Raw genomic sequence first — 26002 nt, forward strand, 5'->3', positions numbered from 1 at the left:
TGATGTACATACACATATGACTCATATCTTTAGCCCAGACTTTTTTTAGACTTAAAAACTCAAATGACCACTCAGGAGGCTAAGGCCGGAGATTATAAATTTGAGGCCAGCCTGGGCAACTTAGTGAGACCCTCTCTCAAAAAATAAAAATAAATAAATAAAAAGGAAAGCCAAGCATGGTGGCACACACCTGTGATCCAAGTGCTCTGAGGATAGTATTCTAAGTTCAAGCTCAGCCTGGGCAACTTAGAGACCCTGACTCAAAAGAATATTTTAAAAGATGGGGATGTAGGTCATTGTGAAGGCTCTGAGTTCAATCCCCAGTGCCACAACAAGTAAATAAAAAATTGGGGTTGGGGATTTAGCTCAGTGGTTCTGGCACTTGCCGCTCAAGCACAAGGACCTGAGTTCGATCCCCGGTACCAAACAAAAGTAAATAAAAAATAAAAGGGCTGGGCATGCAGCTCAGTAGTAGAGTGCCCTGAGTTCAATATCCAGTATAACGCGCGCACGCGCGCACGCACGCACGCACGCACAAAAACAAAAAACTCTGTGGGCCAGGAATTTAGCTCAGTGGTTCCACTGCCTGCCTTGCAAGCGCAAGGTCCCCAGTTTGATCCCTGGTACCAAAACAAAACAAAACCTCTCAAATGACTACTAGGACCTTTCTTGCCTTCTGAAACTGGCTTCTCCGGCAGTCCTGGAGTAAACGGCACCAGTAACCACTTAGCTGCTTCAGAGATCTGAGCATCAACCCTATGTTCTCCTCCCTTAAACCCAAATCCTGTAAATCACCAAGTCCTATCAATCAATTCTGCTTCTTAAATATCTTTCAAACCTGTCCTGTCTCACTGCCACTGTACCGTGTCAGGCCACCATCTTGTCTCCTGAACCAATTCTGGAGTCTCCCAGCAGAGGCAGCTTCCTCCAGTCTGTTACACCCAGAGTACAAGTGATTCTCCTAACACAAAAAACTCTCATTTAGCTGGGGATTTAGCTCAGTGGTTCCACCACCTGCCTCAAAAGCGCAAGGTCCTGAGTTCGATCCCCGGTACCAAAAAAACAAAAAACAAAACAAAAAACCCCTCTCATTTTCCTGCTTAAAACCTTTCAGTCATTTTTCACTATCCTGAGCTAACAGCTATACTCTTTAAGGTAGCTGTTTTGTTTTGTTTTTGAGATAAGGTCTTGCTCTGTAGTCCAGGCTGGTCTTGAACTCTCTATGTAGTCGAGGATGGCCTCAAACTAATGGTGATCCTCTTGCCTCAGCCTCCCAAGTGCTTGGATTACAGGCAAGCAGCACCACACCCAGCCTCTTTTAAAGTGTTTCGAAAGGTCTCCTCTCTACCTCTCCAGCCTCTTCTGTCAGCATTATGCCCTCTCTAAACTGGTCTGCAGTAAATTAAACCTTGTCTGTACTGTCTCTTGCCTCTGGACCTTTGTACCTGCTATACCTGTTAGAAACACTTTCCTGGCTTCCTCCCTTCTCTTGGTTAAATCCTCATTTTTCAGGCATCAGCTTAAACATCATTTCCTGTGAGAAGCCTTTTGTGACTGTAGTAGACTAGCTGCCAGAGCATGCTGCACCCACCCCTCCTCGGACACCTTTGTCACAGTTCATGTCATTGCCTATTCAAGTGCCTGACTTCCTGACTACACAATAAAACCTGACTATCTAACCTTATAGTACCTCACTTCTAGTAAGCAATTAATATTTGTTGTATGACTGACTGAATGAGTATAAAGCCATTTTCTCAACCCATTCAAAGTGTATGTGTGTATGCATACCCCTTCCCCAAAATACAGCTTGGGTGACAGGACTGAAAAATAGCCATAAAGCAGAAGAAAAACTGCCAGTGAAACATGGGAATGCTTTATTCTTTAATTTCCTCATCTGTAAGATGAGAATAATAAAATCTCCCTTATACCATTCAATAAACAACAGCTATTATATCTAGATCCCGGAGTCACGTCCGTGGATGAAACTGCCCACCAGGTGGCAGTATGATGCAGGGCTAGTCCTGTTCTTCCACTGCAGCCCAAGACCCGCAAGTCCAGTGAAGCAAAAGCTGCAACCAAGGCTGCTTCCCCAGAGCTTTGGGTGAAAGGGGTGGGAGAACAGGGGTCCAACTCAGAGACCCGGGCATGTGCCAGGAAGGCCTCACGCTTCTTAGTCCCATCTTCCTTTTCTCATCCCAGGCTCCTCCGAGGCACCGTTTATACTTCGGAATAAGCATTTTCTGGCTTGCCATTTCCAGTGGGGAGTTTCCCTCCTTCCAAAGAAGTTCTTTTAGCCCACCAGAGACTGTGTTAAGAACAGAGGCAAATCTGCTTTCTCAGACTGCAGAGGGCATCTTATTTTGAGAAGCCCTGTGGCTGGCTGCCCATTTCTGGGACACAGAAGTGGCAGAAACCAGTTATTCTTGCTGACAGACTTCACTCATCCTTTTCCACCTTGATTTCAATGAATGAGTTCAAGTCAGGACAGCAGGTTTTGTGGGACTGGTCAAAAGATGGGGAGACAGATCCATTCTCGTTGCCTCCCTCTTCTTCTTCTTCTTCTTCGTCTTCTTCTTCTTCTTCCTCTTCTTCTTGGAAATTAGGATTGTAAAGTTCTGGTGGAAGGAGCTGGACCTCAGCAGAAGGCAGTCTGTCTGAGGGAGGCCCATACACACGGTTGGCTTTGGTGCCATGTTTTGAGTTAGCATCCAGGTGGTAGCAGAGCTCTGTGAGGCGCTGTGCCCGGAAACGGGGAGGCCGGGCTACCCAGACCCCCGGCTCATTCAGACTGTCCTCTTCATCTGACATCAGCTCTTCGGTCACATCTTTCCATAGGCATTGATCCTCAGGTCCAAAATGCCTCATGATACTGGATCGGTTGGCAAAAAGCTAAGAAGGAGCCCAGGACAAAGAATAGAAAGAAAAACAGACTTGATTAAATTGAGGAAAGGATTTAGGTGGGGAAGAAGGGCAGAGTAAAATCAGTACCTAAGGGAACCTAGTCCCCATGTCGTATCTTAGAATTGGCTCACCCTTCTTCTCCATCTCCCTGCATTCCTGGTGGTCAACCCTATTCTCAGATACCATCTTCTCTGGCCGTTCCCATTATGCTTGTTAAGATTTAGAGTTTAAAGGCTGGAGATGTTACTCAGTGATAGAGTACTTGCCTACCCTCCATGAGGCCTTGGTTCAATGGACAATACCACCAAAAAATAAAAATAAAAAATAAAAAATTAGGATTTAGCATCTTCAAAGAAAGTCCTAGAAACCTACCCGGTACCTGCGACTTCGAAGTTTCTTTTCTTCTTTTTCTTTCAGACCTTTAAAGGGGTTCAGAGAGTTTCGGTATTCACGCCTCTTGGTGAGGAAGTAAGCCACACAGGCTCCTGGGGAGGGGAAAGGAGAGAGCAAGAAGTAGGGTGCTCGGGCCGGGGATTTAGCTCAGTGGTTCCGGCGCCTGCCTCGAAACCAAAAGGTCCCAAGTTTGATCCCCAGAACCAAAAAAAAAAAAGAAGTAGGGTCCTCTAGAGCAGCCCTTTCTTCTGCCCTCACACTGCTGAATGGGAGGTTGGACTCACTAGACAGTGGGCTTCCTTGGCATAACCACCAGCATCTCACTAGTCCAGTCCTCTTCAGGTTAACACCCTGTGCCCCCTCCAACACTAATTTCATTGAGTATCTCCAAGTGCACAAAGACAGTTCTAGCCGGGCAGGCACAATGGTGCAGGTCTGTAATCCCCAGCTACTTGCGAGAATGAGGTAGCAACATTACGTATATAACAACATTATGTATATAAGTTTGAGCCCAGCCAGAGCAATTTAAAATAATTTTATTTTTCTCAGGCTGGTCTTGAACTCACTATGTAGCCCAGGCTGGCCTCCAACTTGTGGTGATCCTCCTGTCTCAGCCTCCCAAGTGCTGGGATTACAGATGTGAAACACTATGCCTGGCTAAAATAAACTTTAAAAAGGACTGAGCATGTAGATCAGTGGTAGAACACTCTTGAGATCAATCCTTAGTACTACTGAAAAAAAAAAAACTCTATTGCTTCTGCACCTGCTTCCACATTAAATCTATCCCTATTACCACTCTGCCAACGGCTATTTCTGGTACTTTTCAGCGGAATTTTCATAATACTTCAAAGTTAGGGACAAAAACAGAAGTGAACAAAGGAAGAAAACCCAGGACCTAATATTTAAGGACAAAAGGGCAGGCCTGGGTTCTGACCTCAGATTCAGGCCAAACATAAACATAATATATGGTGTGTTAGCCCTTTTCTTCCCTCACTTTCATTTCAGACTGAGGAGAGGAATAAAAAGGCAATTTGAGGTAATCCTGTTAACTATATTGTAGTTGAACAGAATAACCCAAAACCCCACAGTGGTTTTTTTTTTTTTGGTACCAGGGATCGAACTCAGGACCTTGTGATTTCGAGGCAGGTTCGGTGCTACTGAGCCAAATCTCCATCCGCCCCACCCCCCGTTTTTGGGGTTTTTTTGGTACGGGGGATCGAACTCAGGTCCTTGCTCTTGTGCCACAACCGCAGTGTTTTTAAATGCACTGTTTTCCACAGCACCATCATCCATCTGCATTTTGTCTCTCCTCAGAGAAGCAGGGAGCGGGAGGGGAGGGGAGAAAGGGTGAATGCAGCCAGCTCACCTTTCAGCTCCTTGTCAGTGTAATTGTGGGGACTGGTCACCAGCTCCTGCTTGAGCTTTTCCAGAAGGAACTTCACAACTGAAATATTCCAAGAGGACTTGATGCTACACAGTGGGCAGAATAGATAAGGCAATCAGCTCTCAGGAGCCAGATAGAAACACCTAGCACTGAGCAGCTCTGTGGCAAAACCTCCTCCATCTAAGAGCAGATACTAGAGGCACTGGTGAGAGTCAGGCCTCAGCTTTGCTGTACTGGAGCTTCTTCCCTGTTTCCTTCTTAGCAAAATACCCGGGGAGCTTTTTAACAAGGAACCATACCTTTCAGACCCATTGAATCTCTTCTCATTGGTGATGTGGTTATGCACATTGTGGACCAATTTCTAGAGGGGGGAAAAAAATCAGAATCAAGCCAGGAGTGGATATAATGAAGACTCCCCTCTGATCCCAAGGATAAAAAAGCATTGTCCCAGCCAGGTGTGGTGGCGCAGGCCTCTAACCCCAGCACTTGGGAAGGCTGGAGGATCCTGACTTGTAGCGCAGCCTGGATAATTTGTACAATTTGTATTATTTTGGACAGGGTCTCAAAATAAAAAGTAAACAGGGCTGTAATGTAGCTCAATGTGAAGGCCCTGGGTTTAACAACCAGCTGCCACCCCCAAAAGCATTGTCCCTGTGGGGTTCTTTGCCTAAATCCTTTCCACAGCCGAGATCCCATCTTTCTATATGCCTTTCTTAGCCAGACAGCTTAGCTAATGGGAGATTTTTTTTTTATCCTTTTCATTTTTTTGTTTGTTTGTTTTTTGGTACCGGGGATCGAACTTGGGACCTTGCACTTGCAAGGCAGGCACCAGAACCACTGAGCTAAATCCCCGGCCCTCCTTTTCATTTAATTTAGGTCAAGAGTCCAGAATCATCCCTGGCCTTACTTCCAAGAAATGTGATCACTGTAACAGTAGATCTCAAATATTTTCACAAAATACCCCTAATGGCAGGGACCAAGCAAACATATACCAGGGCTACTGCAAATCAGCTTCTTCCTCTTTTTTTTCCAGTACCCAAAGCAGTAGCACTGAGCTACAACCCAGTCTTTTGGGTTCAAATTTGACATCCTCTTGCCACAGCGTGTTGGGATTACAGGAGTATACCACCATGCCTGGCAACAAATGAACATTTCTTGAAACCTTGTACTCTTCCAAATTTTAAAACCTTCTTCAAATTACATCTGTATTTCTTTGAATATAAAAATGTCTTCTGAAATCTTCTAGTAAAATTTAAGATTTTTTTTTTTTTTTTGGTACCAGGGATCAAACTCAGGTCCTTGCACTTGCGCAGCAGGCAACGAAACCACTGAGCTAAATCCCCGGCCCATCTTCTAGTAAAATTAATGACCCAGGAAAATGCCCAGCTTTGGCTATGGCTTTATATATCCTTTCACACATTATCATCAGTCCTTGAGGTACACATACCATGGTCTGAAAACAAAAATCTAAAGTAACAGGAATGTGAATTGGACAGCATGTTGAGGGCTCTGCCACCAGCTACATTTCATGTCATTAAGCAGGCCGTCTTTCAGTTTTGCTCATACACATCTAATGAATGTTTCTGTTTTTTGAATCAGGTTTTTCTATTGAACATCTTGAGGGTATTTGCTTTGTTTTGTTTTTTAGACAGGGTCTCACTATGGAACCCATGCTGGCCTCGCACTTGCAATTATCCTGCCTCAACCTCCCAAATGCTGAGACTAGAGATGTGTGCCGCCTTGCCCAGCTTAATGTTTAAAACTTTTGCCTTACACGCTCCAAAATCTGATTCCCATTTTTCCCATACAACCATCAGAAATAGGAGACTCTCTGCTTTGCCTGTGTCTCTCTTATAAACTGGCACCTGTAGCTGAATCTAACTCATCAGATGAGGTCTGGCCAGAGAGAGCATTACTTCCCTGAGTAGAACTCTAAACTTCTATGAATAAAACCCAAGATAGTGCCACCTTTTTTTCCTTTTTTTTTTTTTTTTTTTCGTTACCAGGGATTGAATTTAGGACCTTGTACTTGCCAGCAGGTGCGGAGCCACTGAGCTAAATCCTCAGCCCCCTTCTTTTTATTTTAAGTACAGTACTGGGGATCGAACCCAGGGCCTTCTAAAATCTTCTAGAGAGCCCTTTTTATTTTTTATATTGAGACAGGGTTTTGCTAAGTTGCTGAGCCACCCCAGGTGTGCTTGAACTCAGGATACTTCTGTCTCAGCTTCCCAGTGTGCTGGGGTTACAGGCACACAGGCGCCACCATGCCTAGGGACTGCTACCTTTTTTAGCAACCCCATGCCCATTTACAATATCATAGGGTTCATTCTGCAACTTGTACTTTGATCTTTAATGCAGCATTTTACATTTCCTTCTGTTAAATTTAATTTTGTTTTTTCTGATTATATTTTCAGATTCACATCCTGACCTAAGGGTTCAGCTCTATATCCAGTAATCCTCAACTTATCTTCCTGCCTCCATGTTGAGTTCCCATACTACCGAGGAAAGTACTATTAGTTCTTTACAGCTAGGTCTCCACTCTATAAAAAGGACTGTAATTATACTGGCTTTATATTTGAGTTACTTTACCCTCTGAGAAGTCCAAGGACTCACAAAAAAATAAATGAATGCAAGAATTTGGGAGAGTTTCCCAACAAAAGAAAAAAAGAAGTTGCATAGCTTCTAACTCAAGTGGTTTGGAAGAGATGAAGTGATAAAAATCAAACTAGGCTTGAAGTGGAAAGGGAAAATACTCTAGACAATAAGTGTTAAGACTGCAAAGGCTGCTGGCTCTTCTATCTCCTGAGTGAGCTAAAAATAAATACATTTCCTTAAGGGATGTATGGGATCTGCAGCATTCCTAGGATTTAAGGGTTCTGGTTTGGTCCTTCTGGTTTACAGGATCCTACCAGCAATCCACAGGAGCCCCAGCAGATGGAAGAGATGCCTCTCTGATTTCTTCCCAGAGCTAAAGATTTGAATAGTAAAGACTGAAACTAACCCTCCTCCCCGCTCCCCCTACAAACCTACAGTCTAGCACAAGAAAATATATATATATATGTGTGTGTGTGTGTGTGTGTGTGTGTGTGTGTGTGTGTGTGTGTATGTGTGTGTGTATATATATATATATTATTTTGTACCGGGGATTGAACTCAGGACATTGTGCTTGCAAGGCAAGTGCAGCGCCACTGAGCTAAATCCCCAGCCCCTAGCACAAGAATATTTTAAACCTTGCTCTATGACGGGCAGGAATATTCCAACTGGCCCTCTAGATACTTTTCAAGCATGATAATAGGGAGGATGATGAGCAAGCAGCTGTCTTGCCACAAGGTCCCCAGATCCACTGAACTCTCCAAAGAGAAGGAAGAGGCCAAGTCTCAGGGCTGGGAGGTGTGGCTCAGTGGTACAGCACCTGCCTAGCATGTCCAAGGTCTTCCGTTCAATCCCCAGTAACAGGAAAAAAGAAAAGCCAATTCTCTAAACTAGACTTCTCTCTGGAGGCAGGCAGGAGTGGAATGGAAATGATGGAAAGTCCTGATTTTATACAAATTATTATTATCACATATTTATTTATGATTTAAACATGATGAAGTTTCAGGAAATCCCTTGAAATGCATTTCTAGGCTTATTCCTTCATTCCTATTACTGGCAGCAGGAATGGGCCTCTTGGGCCATAGATCTGTGACAGAAACTAAACTCAACCCCTGTTCTTGAAAAGATGTCCCTGAACGTAATCAAAATTCAAAATGAAGGTTAGAAACAAGTTGATACTGATAATGAACGGTGTCTTCCAGGAGAAAAGAGAATCTCTGATGCAAAAACAAATCATATGAAAGGAAGTACAGAATAAGATCTTTCACAAAAAAAGAAAGAAGCAGCACAATGATACATAAATGATGATCAGCTCTTTTCAGTCTTTCCTCAGACTGTAACAAGAAGGAATGGGCTACAATGGTAGGATGGAAGTTAGGCTGGCTGTGAGTGAGGAGATGCACTCCCAACCAGGACTCTCATTACTTCACAGTCATTATGCAGAGAGTGGAAACATATTACAGTCAACAGATATACGGCTAAAGAACATCTCCATGGTTATAAGAAAGAAGATCTGGGGCACACAATTGATCCAAGACTGTGGTCATCCCAGGAGAAGGTTTCCCAACTCTGAACTACTGATGTAAGCTGGTACCTATGGGCACTGGAGGGTATTGTAGGATGGTCAGTAGATTACCTGGCCTCTACCCACTAGATGTCAGTAGTATTCTGCCCTCCCTGGAAATATCTCCAGTGGGTTCCCAATGTTTCCTGGGGGCAAAAGTGCCACAAGTTGAGAACTATTCCCCTAGAAGATGTCTAGGTTTGGGTCAGTTGCCAGGCTGGGAGCTCCCAATGGAGCAGGATGTTCTTAGTCACTCTTGAGAAGGTTTCATGCATAACTTAATCCAAGCCAGTCCCTTTCCTGCCAAGAGCTCTTGTAATGACTACATTATCCAAATCTCTATAACTGAGCTGAGTGTACAGAGGCCTCCTACACCTTGGGGTGTGGGGCCACCATACGACAGTCTGACTTTCCCACCCTAGGGGCCCCCTGCTGCTGACCCAACACACTGGCCAAAGTGCAACCGTTTGGTGATTATCTGCTCAATCCCTTAGAGGTTTTCCAAAACATCAAGATTATGGAACACTGGGAGATGTAATGTGATTCCCTTCTTATGAAAGGGAAGATATCATTTTTTCTAGAGGAGCCTACAAGTTTGACTGATATAAAATGTACTACCTATCCTCGGGGCTGCAGAATGCTCTCTCCTTGTCTCTTTCACTCCAGTAACATTTGGGACACCATTCACTCTGTATGGGAGGCTTAAAATCCACCCACCCTTCACGATTCACTTCTCTCTCCAGACTGCAGAAACAGAGCTCACTTACAGAGAGAACCAGATCCCGCTTGCGCCTGGAGTTCTTCTGCCCGCTCACTCGAGTCCTGCACGGGGAAGCAGTGAGCCCAAGGGAGTGTCTCAGGTCCCCGGTGCTCCCAGGGCCAGACTCTTCCAAGGCACTGTCCAACGCAGCAGCAGCACTGAGCATGTCCTCAGGACGAGGTGGTGGCAGCTTGGCTCCATTCTCTGGTCCTGTCTCTGAGGACGCCCGCTGGATAGCCAGTTGTGTGGCTGGAGAAAGCTGTTTGGCATAAGCAGGAACAAGCACTCGCTGTACTGCACCCTCACAGGCCACATAATCATCCACCAGCTAAGAATAGAAAAATGAATGGACTATTAGCCAGCCAGGCACAAGGGAACCTAGTCAACCACCATTCTTTGGGCAAGACTAGTGCACAGAGAGTGGAAAAAAGAGGGGAACTAAGCAGTCTTTGATGCTCAATGGCTTGTTACTCTGGATTCCTATGGGATAGTGGGCAAATAGTTTTTGTCTATATTGTACAGGGTTGTTACCATAGGGCTACTTCCAAGGACAAGGCAGGTTTTTGATGCTCTATCTGTGAGCAGTCTTTTATGGCTTGTTCTTGAGTATAAGAAATGTAGCAAGGTAAGTGTTTTATCTAAAAGGGATTAGGGAAGGAAGTGATGGCAAGAAAGGAAAATCAAACAAGAAAGGAGCAAGAAAATTAAATAGTAGCAACAGTAAGGAGGGGAAACAAAAGGAAAATGAGAGAAAAGCAGGGAAACAATGTCAGGAATCCCTGGAGAGGCTGGCACAGGTGAATTCCCCTCACCTACCTTCCATTCCCTTTGAGGGGCAGTCTGGGCCCTCACCTTGATCCTGGCCTGGTCACATTGGGCTGTCCCAGCCCTGACATCGAGCTGATTGCCTGTGCCCTCACTCAAGGACACACAGGGCGGGGAAAGGAAGCGGGGAGCAAGGCAGAGAGGGAGAAGGACAGGAGGGGAGATTTCTCCAGCCAAGAAAACAAAACAGTGAAAGTGGGGGGAAACCACACACAGAAAGAACCGGGGGAGGAGGCTGAGATTTATAGACCTGTGAGCTTCTTTCTGCGCTGTGAAATCTAATTCCATCCTGTCGGCTTGGAAGCCTTCCCTGCCTGAGCAAACCCACAGCTCAGGGCATTGCCTGGCCTGGTACCTCCTGACTCCTGCCTTCCAGTTCCTCTTCCCACCAGCCCAAACCACTGAGAGTCCTGACCAGGGACCCACGGAGGGAGTGAGCAGCAGTGACAATTACCACACGAGCTGTGCCTTTGGGCGAGCAATGGCCAGTGGCCAATTAGACTGGAGGGAAGAGGGGAGGGTCTACATTCACTCCTCAGCCCCAGCAGATGGACTGGGAGTCTCCTCCCTCTCACCCATCCTGTGTATTCTTCTCCGTGCTCCTTCTTGAGCGTGGAAGCCTTGTCCAAGGAGGAGGGAGAGGGCAGTGGAGAATGAGGTGGAAAGCTGACAGACCTCCTGCCAGCTCCCAAGTGGCGACACATCTGTTATTTTTGTCTCTATGATCTCTATAGTTGCTCCATCTCCTTTTCATGCTTCCATGTGTGACATTCTGCAGTTCTTACTCTACTCAGCCAGGATTTTCCTGCTCATACGGCCCTTGAGCAGTAAAGAAACTGAAATAGTACCATGTCTTTTCCTGCTCACTGAATATGCTCGCTTGCTCCTCCTTTGCTTCCTCCTTTGCTTGCTCTTCCTCCCTCCATGCCATCCTCTTATTATTCACTTTCAGCCGTCCATTTCTTTTGCTACACCTTCCCCCCTACCTCATCTTTCCCATATAAATCCTCCTCTTTCCACAAAGACCCATTTTTCTTCTACGCTTTTTTCTTTTGTTCTTTTCCTCTCATTTCTCCGTGTCTCTTCCCCTCCCCATGCCTGCCTTTTTTTACCCTTGCCCTAGTCCTCTCCCTCTCCCTTTCCTTCTCTCTGCCCCTGTCCCTCCCCATTCCCATCTCGCCATACCCAACTCTTCTTGGCAGGCAGAGGGCCCGTGATAAAATATGAATGAGCCGTCTGTGCACGGCAGGCATTCTCGCCAGGAGAGGCAGAGCCCGTGCAGCAGCTAAGACAGCTGTGAGGAGAAGGTGCCACGTGGAGCAACTGCGAGGGAGGGAAGGGTTCGCCAGCGTCACACCGGCCCCAAGCCACCTGCCCAAGAGGCCAGGTCAGGAAGGAAACGGGAGTGTCACCCATCCCTGAAGACAGAGGAAACTTGGTGCTCTTGTTTTATCACAAATAAAAGAAAGGCTTGTAGATGGAATGAACGTAGAGAAAGAAGGGCAAGAAAGGCCAGGAGCAACTGCATTGCTGTCTACTTACAGGATGCAGCAGCGGGGGACCCTCGCTGGGGGCCAGGGTGCATCCTGGGAGCCTCAGGTCTCTCTGAGGGGTCGGGAAGCCCAGAGGCCCAGGCCCCACGGCTGAGGCTGCCCCCAGCAGCTCCTCGATCACCACCTGCACGCTGCTGCCCACGCTGTCACACTCCTCCTCCACAGCAGACAGAGTCTTGCAGGCTTCTCCGGGACTCTCCTTGAGGGGCCCAGGCTCCTCAGCTGGGGGACTGTGGGCCCGGCTCTCCCCATCTTCATCAGGGTTACACACTTTCCCTTGCCTTAGTTCACCCACTTCCTCCTGGAGCCGCTTTAACAGCTCATTGTTGGCCCGGGCAAGACCCAGAGCAGCCTCAGCCAGCCCCACTGCCTTATCCACGCGCTGGTAGATAATATGTAGGAGCTGCTCAGAACTCTGAACAGCCAGGCCATGTCCAGTCACTGTGATGGGGGTGCCAGGAGGAGGGTTCCTGCCCTGAGAGCCTGCGCTGGCCCCGCTCGGCTCACTTTTACAGGCACAGCAGCAGCATCTGGCCTCACTGCCACTGGGAGGGGAGAAGAGAATGGTGGCACTGAAGGACATGGCTGATGAGCTCAATGACAACTATGCTCACACCCTGGACGGCTCCAAAAGGGCCTCAGGTCAGTGGACTTCCAGAGGCTGAAGCACTGGCCTCTTCAGATTCACTTTGCTTTCCCATGGCGGATGGTCAGAGGAGCTGCAGCTCCGGGCCATAGGTTATGTGAGGGAGGACTGGGCCAGCCGTGAAGGGGCACACAGCCCATGGCTGTGGGGAGAGATGCCCCCTTCTACTGGCAGATCCTGTGCTCCCCTAGCACAGCACACTGGGTGTCACACTCGTTCCCTACTAGCAGGGGACTTCTGAGGAGGGCAGCTTCAGAGGGTGGAAGGCATCCTTCCTGAACCCACGCACGGAGTCCCCCACCACTGCATCCTAAGAAACAGAGGGCACTCAGAAGGCCCTGCCAGAATCTGGAAAGATAAGATTAAGGAAGAAAATGAAGATCTGTCTCTTCCTCCTCCTTTACTGTAATGACAACACTGCATTTTAATGTTTTAAGGACTTTAGAACACTTCATGTAGGTTATCCCATCTACACAACATCACTAGGAAACATCACTTGAGATATCCAGAGAAGTTATGTCTTTTTCAAGGTCAGAGGAAGTTATTGCTACTTTCAATCTAAGCTGTATCCTTTCATTTTAAAAAAAATTGGGGGACCAGGAATTTAGCTCAGTGGTTCTGTTGCCTGCCTGGCAATTGCAAGGTCCCAAGTTCGATCCCGGGTACCAAAATAAATAAATAAATAAATAAATAATTTTTTTCTTGTTTTTATCTTTTTTTCTTTTTTGGTACCGGGGATTGAACTTGGGTCCTTGTGGTTTCGAGGCAGGCAGTGGAACCAGTGAGCTAAATCCCCAGCCCTTGTTTGTATCTTTTTAAAACTGATACCACTCTTTGTTGACATAAAGAATCATTATTTTATTCTCTGTATAATTTCCATACGGATGCATGGATTCAGAGTAAATTTCCCAAATAAAGAATTTATCAATCACTACAAAACTCAACATGTCACCAACATTTCGCTATTATATCACTAATGCTTTGGGGATGAGGATAGGGAAAGAAAAGCTGGATCAGGGACTTGGCCTGGGGTGACCCAGAGCACTATCATAACTTTGTTCCCTGAATTGTATGTGGGCCACCAGCCCCTCCCATCTTGAGTCCATCAGCCGGCAGTCCAAGGAGATCACTCCTTGGGTCCCTCATCTCCACTCTGCTCCTTAAGGGAAGAGCTAAGGTTCCACAGGAATAACTAAGGAGCAAGTGTGGCCTGTCCCCCCACAGGCCCTTAGACAAGCAGAAAGTAGGATGTCGCTGATGAACAGGCTGCCTCTCTTTGGAATTACTGTAGTTAAGCAACTAAACTACTCCAGGAGAGAAAAAGGGATTGTGGTGGGGGTTTTGATTTGTAACACTGAGAATAGTCCAAGAGACTTAATAAATATGGTCATTTTCTAAATGATACTTGATTATAGAAAAAAGAATCCTCTGTCTGAAGCTTCGTAATTGACAAAACCTTAAGAGTGTTTACAAATCCCTGACAGACACACTTCTATTTTATTCTGTATATTATATCATAACATCAAAATTAAAAGGAGAGAAGGAGGTTAGGGGAAAAATATATATATATAAATATGTATGTATTTTGAATCAGCAAACTCATTTCAGAAACAGGCAATACCAATGCCTCTGAGGTACTAAGACATAAATCTGACAATGCCTTTTAATTACATTTGGTTATTAAAGAATAGTCTTTAATTTGTTCTTTTCACCCTTTATATTGAAGAAACAGCTTTTCTATGCCAGATACTCACTTCTTGCAAGAACTTAACTCAAATCCATTTACAGCTTTCCTGTCATTAGAGTCACTGGAAGGCATAGCTAAACCTGAAACTAAAGGTTAAACCAAATTAAAACTAAAGGTTAAAGGAAAGCACTAAGCAATTCTATGTCGATTTATGGATGGATCATTTATGTAATGTATCCTTTTCCATCCTAAATAAGGGCCTACACTTCTCTTGCAGATTTGTTTCTTGCTTTTGTTTTTTTTTGGTACTGGGGATCGAACTCAGGTCCTTGCGCTTGTGTAGCAGGCAGCAAAACCACTGAGCTAAATCCCCGGCTCTCCTGCTTTTGTTTTGACACCAATATTATAAAAAGAATTTAATCTTAATTCCAGACTCCCCCTACGAAAACACATAAAAGACCCCCAGTTTCCAACTGTATTGTGTCTCATTTCTCTGAGCACCTGAACTCTGCTATCTACCTCAATAAATCCTTCTCATGTTTCTTAAAAAGAAAAAAAAAAAAATTTAATCTTAAACATGGATACTGTGAGAAAAAGAAAATTATGTCAGTGATAGTAGATGATAGTGTAAATATGCTGTGGGTTGTTTATTGGGTTTTTGGTTGTTTTTGTTTTGCAGTGCTGGGGATAAACCCAGGGCCTTGGCATATATTACACCGAGTTCCTCCCCGGCCCCAAACACTTGCCAGCTGGGTTCAGTATTTATAGTCAGTAATTAAGACCCATCAGGTTGGGACACTTGGTAGGTTGTCCATTCCATTTCTGCTGAGTTCTCTGGGTGTTGTTTTTTTTTTGGCACTGGGGATCGAACTCAGGTCCTTCTGCTTGCGAGGCAGGTGGTAGCACCACTGAGCTAAATCCCCAGCCCTGTCCATTCCATTTCTGATATCAAAGTGGCAACTGCTATACTTAGTTCTCTTTTCTTGCACTTAACTTCTTGCAAGAGGCCTTCACCACTAACAGTATTATGCCCGCCTCAAGACCTTCTCCTCTCCTTAAATGGGGTTTCCTTTGTCATCTTTTTCTTTTTTTTTTGGTTGTTTTTGAGACAGGGTCTCACTGCGTAGTTCAGCTGGCCTTTAACACTATGCAGCACAGGCTGGCTTCAGTTTTGGGGGTTTTTTTGGTACCGGGGATTGAACTCGGGTCCTTGCACTTCCGGGGCAGGCAGCAGAACCACTGAGCTAAATCCCCAGCCACAGGCTGGCTTCAAACTCACAGCAATCCTCCTGCCTCAGGCTCCTAAGTGCTCGGGTTACCCCATGCACCACCACACCTGCCCAGCTCAGTCATCTTCTGAAATAGCACTAAACTGGGGATTTTTAAAAAAAGAGGCAAAGCAATAGCATTCTAGGATGGTAAAGCAGGAGTATCACAAGTTGGAGGACAGCCTGGGCAATTTAGCAACAGTGTGTCTCAACATAAAAAATAAAAACTGAGTTCAAGGCCAGCCTGAACTATACAATGAGGCCCCATCAGAAAAACTAAAATAATAATAATAGAAGGACTGGAAATGCAGCTTAGTGCAAAGACTTGGGTTTAATCTCTAGTACCACAAAGAAAGAAAGAGGAAGAAAAAAGAAAGAAAGAGAAAAAGAGAGAAAGAAAAAAAAGGAAGCTTCTTAATCTGCTTCACTATGAGCCATGTGAACTTGAGCAGATCATTTCACTATCCTGAGGCCCAGTTTTCCTATCCCTGCCTGCTTTGAGTGTTTTTGTAAAGCTGGTCCCTAATGTACTACATAAGGCACCTGCAGCATGCTGGCACGTGGTCAGTACTCCACAAATGGCAGCTGGATGATTTATGATTAACCCTACAAGTGTGTCCTCACACTGACGCACATCCTGATTCCCTAACCTTGAACAAGATGCAATGCCTTGAAACAGAATTTCAAGAAATTTACCTCTGAATTTAACACTGAATTTCTAAGAAACAACAGATTCAAGTTTACAAAGCTTCATTTATAGGTACAAAACTTTCCATAATCCAAATTAGAAAGGTAATTAAGAAAACTATTCCTGGGTTGGAGATTTAGCTTAGTGGTTCCAGTGCCTGCCTGGAAAGCACAAGGTCCCGAGTTCAATCTCCGGTACCAAAAAAAAAAAGAAAACTATTTCTAATTTACTTACTATCATGACCTGGCCTTAGACTAAGGATAATACTTAAGTCTCCTGGTCTTTAATGTTAAATATATTTTCCTTTTGTGAGTTCACTTTGTTTCTCAATTTCTTTCCTACTTTTGTATTGCTATATTATGTCCATTTAAAAAAATGTCACATAAGGTCCCAAGTTCAATCCCTGGTACCAAAAAAAATTTTTTTTTAATTTAAAAAATTAAAAAAATAAAAAAAGTCAGAATAAAATAAAAATTTTAAAAAATTAAAAATGTCACATTAAGGGCATTAAATAGTTGTTTTCATGCTATCCAATTAAACATGTAAAAATAAGTTAGAAAATAGCTGTTTTCTTGAATTAACTTGTCTATAAAAACCTGGTACAGTGCAGTGTAGCACAATGTGCATTCAAATGACTCTTTTGGTTTCCATGGACACCATAGCTGACTTAATTTCCCTGCTTCCTGCTATAGTCTTCCACCTAAAGTCTAAGACATAGAAAGAAATTGGGGTCAGCCAGAAATAAAGGAATATTTCACATTATATTTACTAAGCACATAACAACTTAACTGCTAGATAAATGATTACAAATAAAACAAAATACTAATATCATTAGCTGTATATATCCCCCATTAGAGCAGACAAGCAAATGCAAAAGGGAAAAAATGGTGTTTCCAAATATCCTCTGTACATAGGGTAATGCTAAAGGACAATCCAGCCGGCAGTGGCGGCACACATCTATAGTGCCAGCCCTCAGGAGGCTGAGGCAGGAGGCTTGCCACAAGTTCAAGGCCAGGCTAAGCTACATAGCAAGACCCTGTGTCAAATACAAACAAAAACAAAGCAAAATATACAAGTGCCTAAAAATATAGTATAGACTGAAAACTCCTGAGGAATAAGTTCAAAATAATGAAAAGATTAATAGAATGAAATCATCTGAGAACAAGTTTTTATCAAAGCAAAACCTTCAATCACCTTGAGCAGTGTATAGGATGAACTACAAGCTGGTGGGACATTCTATAGAGAAAACATATTACAGGATTTAACAGGGTACATGCAAGAGGTCAGAACACAGGGCCTCTCTATCGTGGTAAGGAGAGTTGCCAGGGGGCCTTGAAACCAGGTTAAGGAGACTCAGAACAGGGGCCACAAAGCACTGAGAAAGATCAGACAGTGGACAGTTTAGAATTTGTGGGCCAGTGGTTTCTGCCACAACTCCTGGACTCTGCCACTGTGGCACCAAAGCTTTCACGGACGATATGTAAACAATGGCTATGTTCCAAGGAACTTCATTTATACCCAATGAAATGTCACAACACTTAAATGTTAAAGCCTTTCCTAGCTGGGAGGCCATACAAAAACAGGTGGCAGGCTGGATTAGGCTATGGGTTACAGTTTGCCAACCCCTGCCTTAGATACCTTAAGTGGAACAGTTAAACATTAGGAGATGATTTAAGTGACCCATGAATGAGTTAATGAGAAGGGGGTTGTGGAGATGAATGTTTGACATCCTGGAGGAAGAACTGATATTCCTTTAGTTAATAAATTTGGGGAACAGAGACATTCGTTAATGACATCTTCAAAATTATAAAGCCGGAAGTGGTGGCACATGAAATCCCAGGACTCTGTAGGGCTGAGGCAAGAAGATCCCAAATTTGAGCCCAGCCTGGGAAATTTAGGGATTTAGTAAGACCCTGTTTCAAAAATGAAAAATAAGCTGGGTATGGTGGTGCATACCTGTAATCTCAGCACTAAGAAGGCTGAGGCAGGAGAAGCACTCTGAGTTCGAGGCCAGCCTAAACTCCTCGGCAAGACCCTGTCTCAAAAAGCGAAAACCAGGGTTGAGGATTTAGCTCAGTGGCACTGCACCTGCATTGCAAGCGAAAGGTCCTGAGTTTAATCCCCCATACCAAGAAAAAAAAGCCAAAATCAAAACAAACAGGATGGGGATTTAGCTCAGTGGCACCACCCAAGGTCCTGAGTTTGATCCTCGGTACCAAAACAAAAAACAAAAAACAAAAAACCAAACAAAAACAAAGAAAAAAATATATAAAAGGGCTGAGGATGTAGCTCACTGTGAAGGCTCTGGGTTCAATCTCTTGTATTGCAAAAAAATGGGGCCAGGGATTTAGCTCAGTGGTTCCAACACCTGCCTTGAAAGCACAAGGTCCTGAGTTCAATCTCAGGTACCAAAAAAATAAAAATAAAAAGATTGGGGCTGGGGATTTAGCTCAGTGGTTTCGCTGCCTGCTGTGCAAGTGCAAGGACCTGAGTTTGATCCCCAATACAAAAAAAAAAAGATACTGTATGTATTGGAAAAAAATGAAAAAAATATATATATATGCCTGAGGGTCACACACAAGACGGTACCACTAACAAAATAACAGAAATGAGGCAGTTGAGATCAGACCTAGTACCTTAGGAAGAGTATGTGTTTATTTAACATGTTAAATTTCCACTGATGGGATTAAAGATCTAAATATTAAGACAGCAGAAACACTAAACTGGATGGAAGATAAGTTAGGTAAAACTCCTGAAGACATTGGCATAGGAAAAGACTATGAACAAAACCTCAGTAGCACGGGAACTGGCAACTGGGAATCAACAACTGGCATCTCATCTTATTAAAAAGCTTCCGCACTGCAAGAGAAACCACCAACAGAACTAAGAGACAACCTACAATGTGGAAAAAAATTTTTAGCAGCTGTACCTCAGACAAAGGACTACTATCTAGAATATATAAAGAACTAGGGCCGGGGATTTAGCTCAGTGGTTTTGCCGCCTGCTGTGTAAGCACAAGGACCCAAGTTCAATCCCTGGTACCAAAAAAATAAAAAGAAATAGAATATATAAAGAACTGAAAAAAATCAGACCCCCCCCCCCAAATTCAAAGGCTCAATTCAAAAATGGGCATTGAAATGAACAGACATTTTTCAGAAAAAGAAGTAAAAACAGCAAATAAATATATGAAAAAATGTTCAACATCACTGGTCATTCGAGAGATGCCGATGTAAACAACACTGAGATTCCACCTCACCCCAGAAAGAATGGCTGCTATTAAGAAATCAACCAATAACAAATGCTGGTGGGGGTGTGGGGAAAAAGGAACCCTTCCCCATTTTTGGTGGGAGTGCAGACTGGTGCAACCACTGTGGAAATCAGTATGGAGACACCTCAAAGAACTAGGACTCAAGGTCCCATTTGACCCAGCTATTTCCCTGCTGGGGATCTTCCCCAAAGAATTAAAAGAATCTTACCACTGAGATATATGTGTACCTATGTTTACAGTGGCACAGTTTGTAATAGCTAAAGCTTGGAAACAGCCCAAGTGCCCATCAACTGGAAACTGGATAAAGAAGATGTGTTTTTTTTTATAAAATGGAGTATTACTCAGCCATAAAGAACAAGAAACTAGAGTCATTTATAGCTAAATGGATGAATATTGAGGCCATACTCTTAAGTGAAATAAATAGAACACACATGTGTAAATACCGAATAGTTTCTCTAGTGTGAGAAAATGAAAGTGTAAATAAGGATTAAAATGATTAAAATGAATAGTTGATAATTTTAAATAGGAAAAAAGGTCCAAAGGTGTAGGGGTGGTGGGAGGGGAAGGGGAAAGGAAAGAAGGGAAAGGAAAAATTATGAGAAAAGAAAAAAAAATGGAAACGAAATCTATGTAAATAGGGAAGGGTGGAGAGGGTGAGGGGTGCACAGCTAATGGGGAAAAAATAAGAACCAAGATACATCATGTACAGGTACAAACACCCAATGATAAATGTAAACAAACTGTATACCTAAAATGTACCAATAAAAGAATTTAAGGAAAAAAATAATTCCCACTGATGGCAACATCTTTAAGTATAATGTCCTAAAAACAACTGAGAAAGAAACAAATAAAACAAATGAGTAGATCTAAAAAACAATAACGAGAGGAAGGTCAGAGTTGGAACGGAGATTTGAAGCTTTCCCCAGAATTAGCACTGAAACTAAGGTAGCGAATGAGCTCTCCAATCATAAGTGTCCTGTGAGACACAAAAGCCAAGTGCAGCACTTCAAGCCAATCCAAGAGTTTCATTAAAAGAGAAGCTTGAAGAAAAAAAAAAAAAGAGAGAGAGGGGGCCGTGGATTTAGCTCAGTGGTTTCGCTGCCTGCCTCAAAATCACGAGGTCCTGAGTTCGATCTCCAGTATCAAAAAAACAAACAAAAAAAAACCTGTTAAAGGGCTGGAAATTTAGCTCAGTGGCACAGCACCTGGCAAGGGCAAGGTCCTGAGTTTGATAACCGGTACAAAAAAAAAAAACCTGTTAAAATTCTCTCTCTCTCTCCTGGGAACTGAACCCAAGGCCTCTCACATGCTCCCACTGAGCTGCATCTAGCCTTTCTGTTTTATTTTGGGACAGCATCTTGCTAAATTGCCCAGGTAGTCCTTGAACTTTTGATCTTCCAGCCTCAGGTTCCCAAGTATCTGATTACAGGTATGGGTCACCTCACCCAATTTAAATTCTTCTTTTCATGTGGGGGACTAATGTAATACATTTACTGTAATACATTTTTAATTTTAAAAATTCTGTCTTTTCATTTTTTTTTTTTTTTGGTACCAGGGATCGAACTTGGGTCCTTGCGTTTGCAAGGCAGGCGGCGGAAACACTGAGCTAAATCCCCAGCTGGGTCTAATTTTAATACATGTGAAATTAGCCTAGAAAATGTACTTCTTGATAATTTTGATGTTTCATAAATACTTAGATAAAAAAGAAAACATCTCCTTTAGACAGTTCAGGGTGAGACTATTCATAATCTTTTTTTTTTTTTTTTTTTTTTTTTTTTAAGAAGTAACACTTTGGGCTGGGGATTTAGCTCAGTGGTTCTGCCACCTGCCTCGAAAGCACAAGGACCCAAGTTCAATCCCCAGTACCAAAAAAGAAGTAACACTTTATCGCCATAAAAATGTTGGTCTTCTCGGGCCAGGGATTTAGCTCAGCGGTTCCAGCGCCTGCCTCGAAAGAGCAAGTTGCCCCGGTACCAAAAAAAACCACACACACACACACAAAAATGCTGGACTTCTACAAAACCCACAGTGCAAAGACGGTCTGGTAAATTCAAGATTTGTAAAAACTATGCACAAAACCTACACAATCTGAGGAAAGGGTAAATATTTATACCAGTAGCAGTTTTAAAAACGTAACTTTGTTCTATCAATTATACATTAACATACACACACTAACTGAAAATATGCTAAAACAATGTCTGGAAAAGCAGTTTAACATTTTCTAAGTGGACTTCACCCCACATTTACTGTGTAATATAGCTGTTAATACTGCACAAGTCCAATTAGCACTAACGTTTAATAACTTTTAAACAAAGGTAAAGGGATTTTCTCCCTCAAGTTTTAAACATCAAAACCTATGCTTCTAAAAATTTAAAACTTTCAGCAGTCTAAATATTTCAAATGAAAACCATTACAAACTTCTCAAATGTTCTTTATATTGCAGGTACTATATATCAACCTAGTTATCCACTGAGACTGTTCATAATCTTAAACATCCCTCTCTCCTGAGTCACATGTATTTTTGTTGGGACTGAATATATCATACTCTTGCCAGTACCCTTGCTTGCTTTCTCCCCATTCTGAGTTTGAATTTTCTGCTTGACTGAGTTCACCTCCAAACTATGAAAAATAAGTTTTCTCACTACTTAATAGATGTGTGTGATACAGTATCCCTCAGAATGATATATGCTCTTATAATGGGCCTTTGGCTTGCTCAGGGTCAGGCTAGAAACGGACTTTCTTAAACGTGATTACAGAAAGCCTGGCAATTCATATCATAATCTTCATTTTAAGAAATAAAAAAGGAAAAATGGCCACTTAAAGCTCCTCCTGGTTGGTCAACTCTGCTCCTCCACATCAAGGTGCAAAATGGCTCACCTGTTTGAAGATCCTCTCAAAACCTATTTTTCTATCAGAAATGAGATCCTATCACACATGAGCAGGTAATCAGGTACCATAAAATACAATTTCCTTACATTCTGAAAGACTGACCCATCTAATGATTTGCAAAAAACAACAAAAAAACCCCTCATCGTTAGGTGTACAAAACAGAATTGCAGACCCAGAGGGCAGAAGGGCTTTAAACAATGATTCCATGTAATCCCCAAATTACATGTTTATTGGCAGATCAGGGGATGAGTTTTTAACTTAGCATAAGCACAATCCTTTTTTATTTACATTTGCTAAAGTGCAACTTGGTAAGACCATAATTTCCACTTTCAGATTTTCATATAAATGTGCCTGACATAAAAGAGCACTTACTGCTTTTCTGGAGAAACTGAAAAATGGAAAGTTAGCTCCTAGAACCCTATCACGCGCCCAGCAAGTCCTCGGTAAATGTTAGTCGATTAAATATTAGTCAAAGATGACAAGGTGGGCGCCAGGGACAACAGAACCATTCCCGACAGGCAGTGTGATTTGGCTACAGGCAGAGAGCGCAGCGACGCCGAGCAGTCGTCAGGCGCAGGGACCGGGAGCCCCGCCACTGTGCGCCGGACCAGGGGACAGTCCCCGGCGGGCGGTGGAGAGCCCAGAGGTCGAGGCGCGGTAGGGGATCTTGCTGGGTCAACGTGGGTAATTATGTGGCTAGGAAAGCTGAGGTCCTGGGCAGGGGCGGACGCTCGCCGCGGGGTCCCACTCTAGCAGCCCCACGGGTGTTCCACCACAGGTGCCTCGAAGCCCCACGCCCGCTGACTCAACAAGACCCGGGTGGTGGCTGAGTCAGTTGCTCCGGCTCGTGTACTCAGCCACAGCGCGCGCACGCAGAAAAGCACCGCCCCGCTTGCCTTCTGGCTCTCAATGATTGGTGGTTGGGCGATGGGCGTGTGTGTGAGCATAAGCAGGGTTGCTATTGGCAAACATTACCAGTCACTCAACGAGACAGGGAGGGGAGGGGCCTTCTCAGGGAGGGACAAGAGTGCGAGGCTTTTTCAAGGCCGTCAGACGCCATCTTTGGCTTTTTTGTTTACTTGCTTTTGTTCTTTGCTCTTCACAAAGCTATGTGTACACGATTATAAGTACAGTGACCTCAGATCGGTTTCATACGCTTGATGGTGGTTGATTTTTAGTTCCAGCTGGCCTTGGTTACAGGTTTTCAGGTAACGCTTGCAAAACAGCAGTTCCTCTTAGTCAAAGTTTTCATCTTTGGGGGACCCTCGCATTCCCAGAAAGAAAGAAAAGAAATCAACTCAGCGTATATTTGCTTTTCTTTGTTAAAGCCAAGCCAACGATGTATTTGCATGAGGAATTCTCTTTCTTACAAAGAAATTCAAAGCAACTACGTTGCATATGAGCATAGGTCCCAAGATACCGAAATTGAGTAGCCTAGGAAGTGTACCTCTCCCTTTTCTGAGAAGCTAAAAAGTGTACGTGGTAACCTGTAGTATATTCGGAGAGTTAGAGCAAAACCTCATTAAGAATTCCCATCACTGCTGAGGTAACAAAAGTCAGCATCTGCGAAGATTTGGAAAGCAACGCAGGTCTTAACTTGTGGAATGATCCACATTCGAGCCAGCATTTATTAAACGCTGATCTAACTCACATTGTTAGGGGATAAAAATATACTGTTAGAAACCCGGGGACCCCACACAGGGTCATTTTCCTTATAATGAATTCACGACCTTATACACATTTTTATTGCAGTTGTTACTTAGGTGTCTTAAATACTGCTTGAAATGGAGGACACAGCTGAAGGATGGGAATATATGATTATCACACAGAGGTTTTGTAATGAAGTAGATTCTTTTAATCACCTGCTTGCTACTACACTTGTGACATTCCAGTTTCTCCCTCATCACCCCATATATTTCTGTGCTTTCATTCCAATCTGTAAATACAGATTTGAGTACAGATACTGTCTGTATGACTGCTAATGAGATGTCTGGTTCTATAAAAGCAGGAAGTGACAGTAGGCCTTCTACAGCAGGAGGCTCTGCTCTGAGCCTGTTGTCCTCTAATTCACTTGTCACTGAGACTTAGACCAAGAGAGGATTTTCATTCCAAAAATCCAACATGATAACAAAATGCATTCCTTATCCCTATTATCTGCCTTTGCCTCCTCTTGGCCCCCATCAACACCACTGTGAACAGTTTTTGAGAGTGGACTTGACTGAATTTTTCCTGATATTTTACCAACTGTGGAGCTTTTCAAACAAATCCCAACCAATAAATGACTATTTTGTCAAAAAGCCAAGAGAGAACTTCCGTTCGGAACACAACAACCAAACCATACATAAAGGCCAAAATATACACAGCTGTACATTTAAGAACGTGAGACAATAAAAAGCAAAACCACTTAGGCAAAACAATCACTAAAGGCATCTTTGAACTACAGATTCAATAAATTGCCTACCTTCATTTGCAACATGGAGTATACACTCTGGCAATTTAATTATTCACTAATCTGATCCTTTAAAAGAGGAGCAGAAAAATACTGTAAATGCACATAGAATGAAAGTCAATAAGTAGGTTAAACTTTAGGATTTCCTCTTAGCTTTCTTTGCACACGAAATCCTGTTTTGGTCACATTTGGGAGCACAACAGAAAAAGTTCACATTCTAAGGTCTATTTTGCACACATAAAACCAAAGGCAATCACTTTTGAAAATAAAATCTGATATGGCACATATACACATACTGTACATATACACAAAGAATAAACCCCAGTATTTATGAAATCATTTGCTTTAAGAAATACACACACACACACACACACACACACACAGAAATGTCCTCATGAAAATGTATGTGCAAGACACACCATCCTCTCCCCGGGGAAATAAGTGTCCCAATTACAATATCCCAATATTTTAAATCTATTGGCCTTGGACAATTGCCATGTCCAAGCCACTTGGTTTTGGTCCTGGGGAAGGGTGTGTAAAATGCATGCCAAAGGGCTTTGTGAGAGAGCCTCAAATCTCAAATCTCTTTCTGCTTCCTTCGATGTTGCCCGTGGCAGGAATTTACATTATCCCTTCAGCCCACTTAAAAAAATAAATCTATACTTCCCAAGTGGCTAAAATTTTAAATCCCTCAACCACAAAAATTTACCAGTTCTTAAAATGTGATAGCAAAAAGGAAAAAAAAAAAATCTCTAGAAATTTGGCTGGAAACAGTTGTACACGGCCATCCCGCTTCTCAACTTCTTGGTATATTTAAAACCTTGACCAGGAAAAAGAAAGAGGAAGAGAGACAGAAAAAGAAATGGGGAAAAGAGCAAATTCCCCTTAGCAACAGTTTCCTCACCCCAGCACTGCCACAGATCTCTATTTTTAAAAAATTTGAAAACACACACAAGATTAAGTAGGGGAAAAAAATGGAAAAAGGATACCCGAAGGTCGTATGGCTCTTTGTATTCGTGTGTGTGCAAAAGGAGGACTCGGGGCGCCCGAGCCTGCAAGCCCCGCCCCTCCCCGGACGGCTGCCCCGATTGGCCGCCGGCGGCCGCGGGGCGCCCCGCCCGCGAGCACACGCGCC

General features: G+C 43.5%; 1 protein-coding gene across 3 annotated transcripts; it reads right to left on the reverse strand.

Moving 5' to 3' along the window:
* Positions 1-1851: 1851 nt before the first annotated feature.
* CUNH14orf93 (chromosome unknown C14orf93 homolog) lies at positions 1852-25935 on the reverse strand. Of its 3 annotated transcripts, none has more exons than XM_004864187.3 (7): positions 25857-25935; positions 11962-12966; positions 9602-9853; positions 4978-5039; positions 4661-4764; positions 3274-3386; positions 1852-2889 (listed from the first exon to the last, which is right to left on the reverse strand). In XM_004864187.3, exons 2-7 carry the CDS (start codon positions 12553-12555, stop codon positions 2437-2439), a joined length of 1578 nt encoding a protein of 525 aa, XP_004864244.1. In that variant the 5' UTR covers positions 12556-12966; positions 25857-25935; the 3' UTR covers positions 1852-2436. The 3 variants fall into 3 exon arrangements, with proteins under 3 accessions (XP_004864244.1, XP_004864243.1, XP_004864245.1); XM_004864186.3 differs by having other exon boundaries at positions 9602-9922; XM_004864188.4 differs by lacking the exons at positions 11962-12966; positions 25857-25935 and adding an exon at positions 10411-10888 and having other exon boundaries at positions 9602-9922.
* Positions 25936-26002: the final 67 nt, after the last annotated feature.

This window comes from Heterocephalus glaber, unplaced genomic scaffold, assembly GCF_053883595.1.
Source record: "Heterocephalus glaber isolate CG9 unplaced genomic scaffold, H.glaber_assembly_v1.0 deba00001662, whole genome shotgun sequence".
NCBI classification, from domain to species: Eukaryota; Metazoa; Chordata; class Mammalia; order Rodentia; family Bathyergidae; genus Heterocephalus; species Heterocephalus glaber.

Coding starts and splice junctions, on each gene's coding strand:
- CUNH14orf93 (XM_004864186.3), bottom strand. CDS start 12,555: ATGTCCTTCAGTGCCACCATTCTCTTCTCCCCTCCCAGTGGCAGTGAG. Junction 9,923..11,961: donor GTCCCCCGCTGCTGCATCCT/GTAAGTAGACAG, acceptor TTCTATTCTTAG/CTGGTGGATGATTATGTGGC. Junction 5,040..9,601: donor AGCGGGATCTGGTTCTCTCT/GTAAGTGAGCTC, acceptor TCCCCCCTCTAG/AAATTGGTCCACAATGTGCA.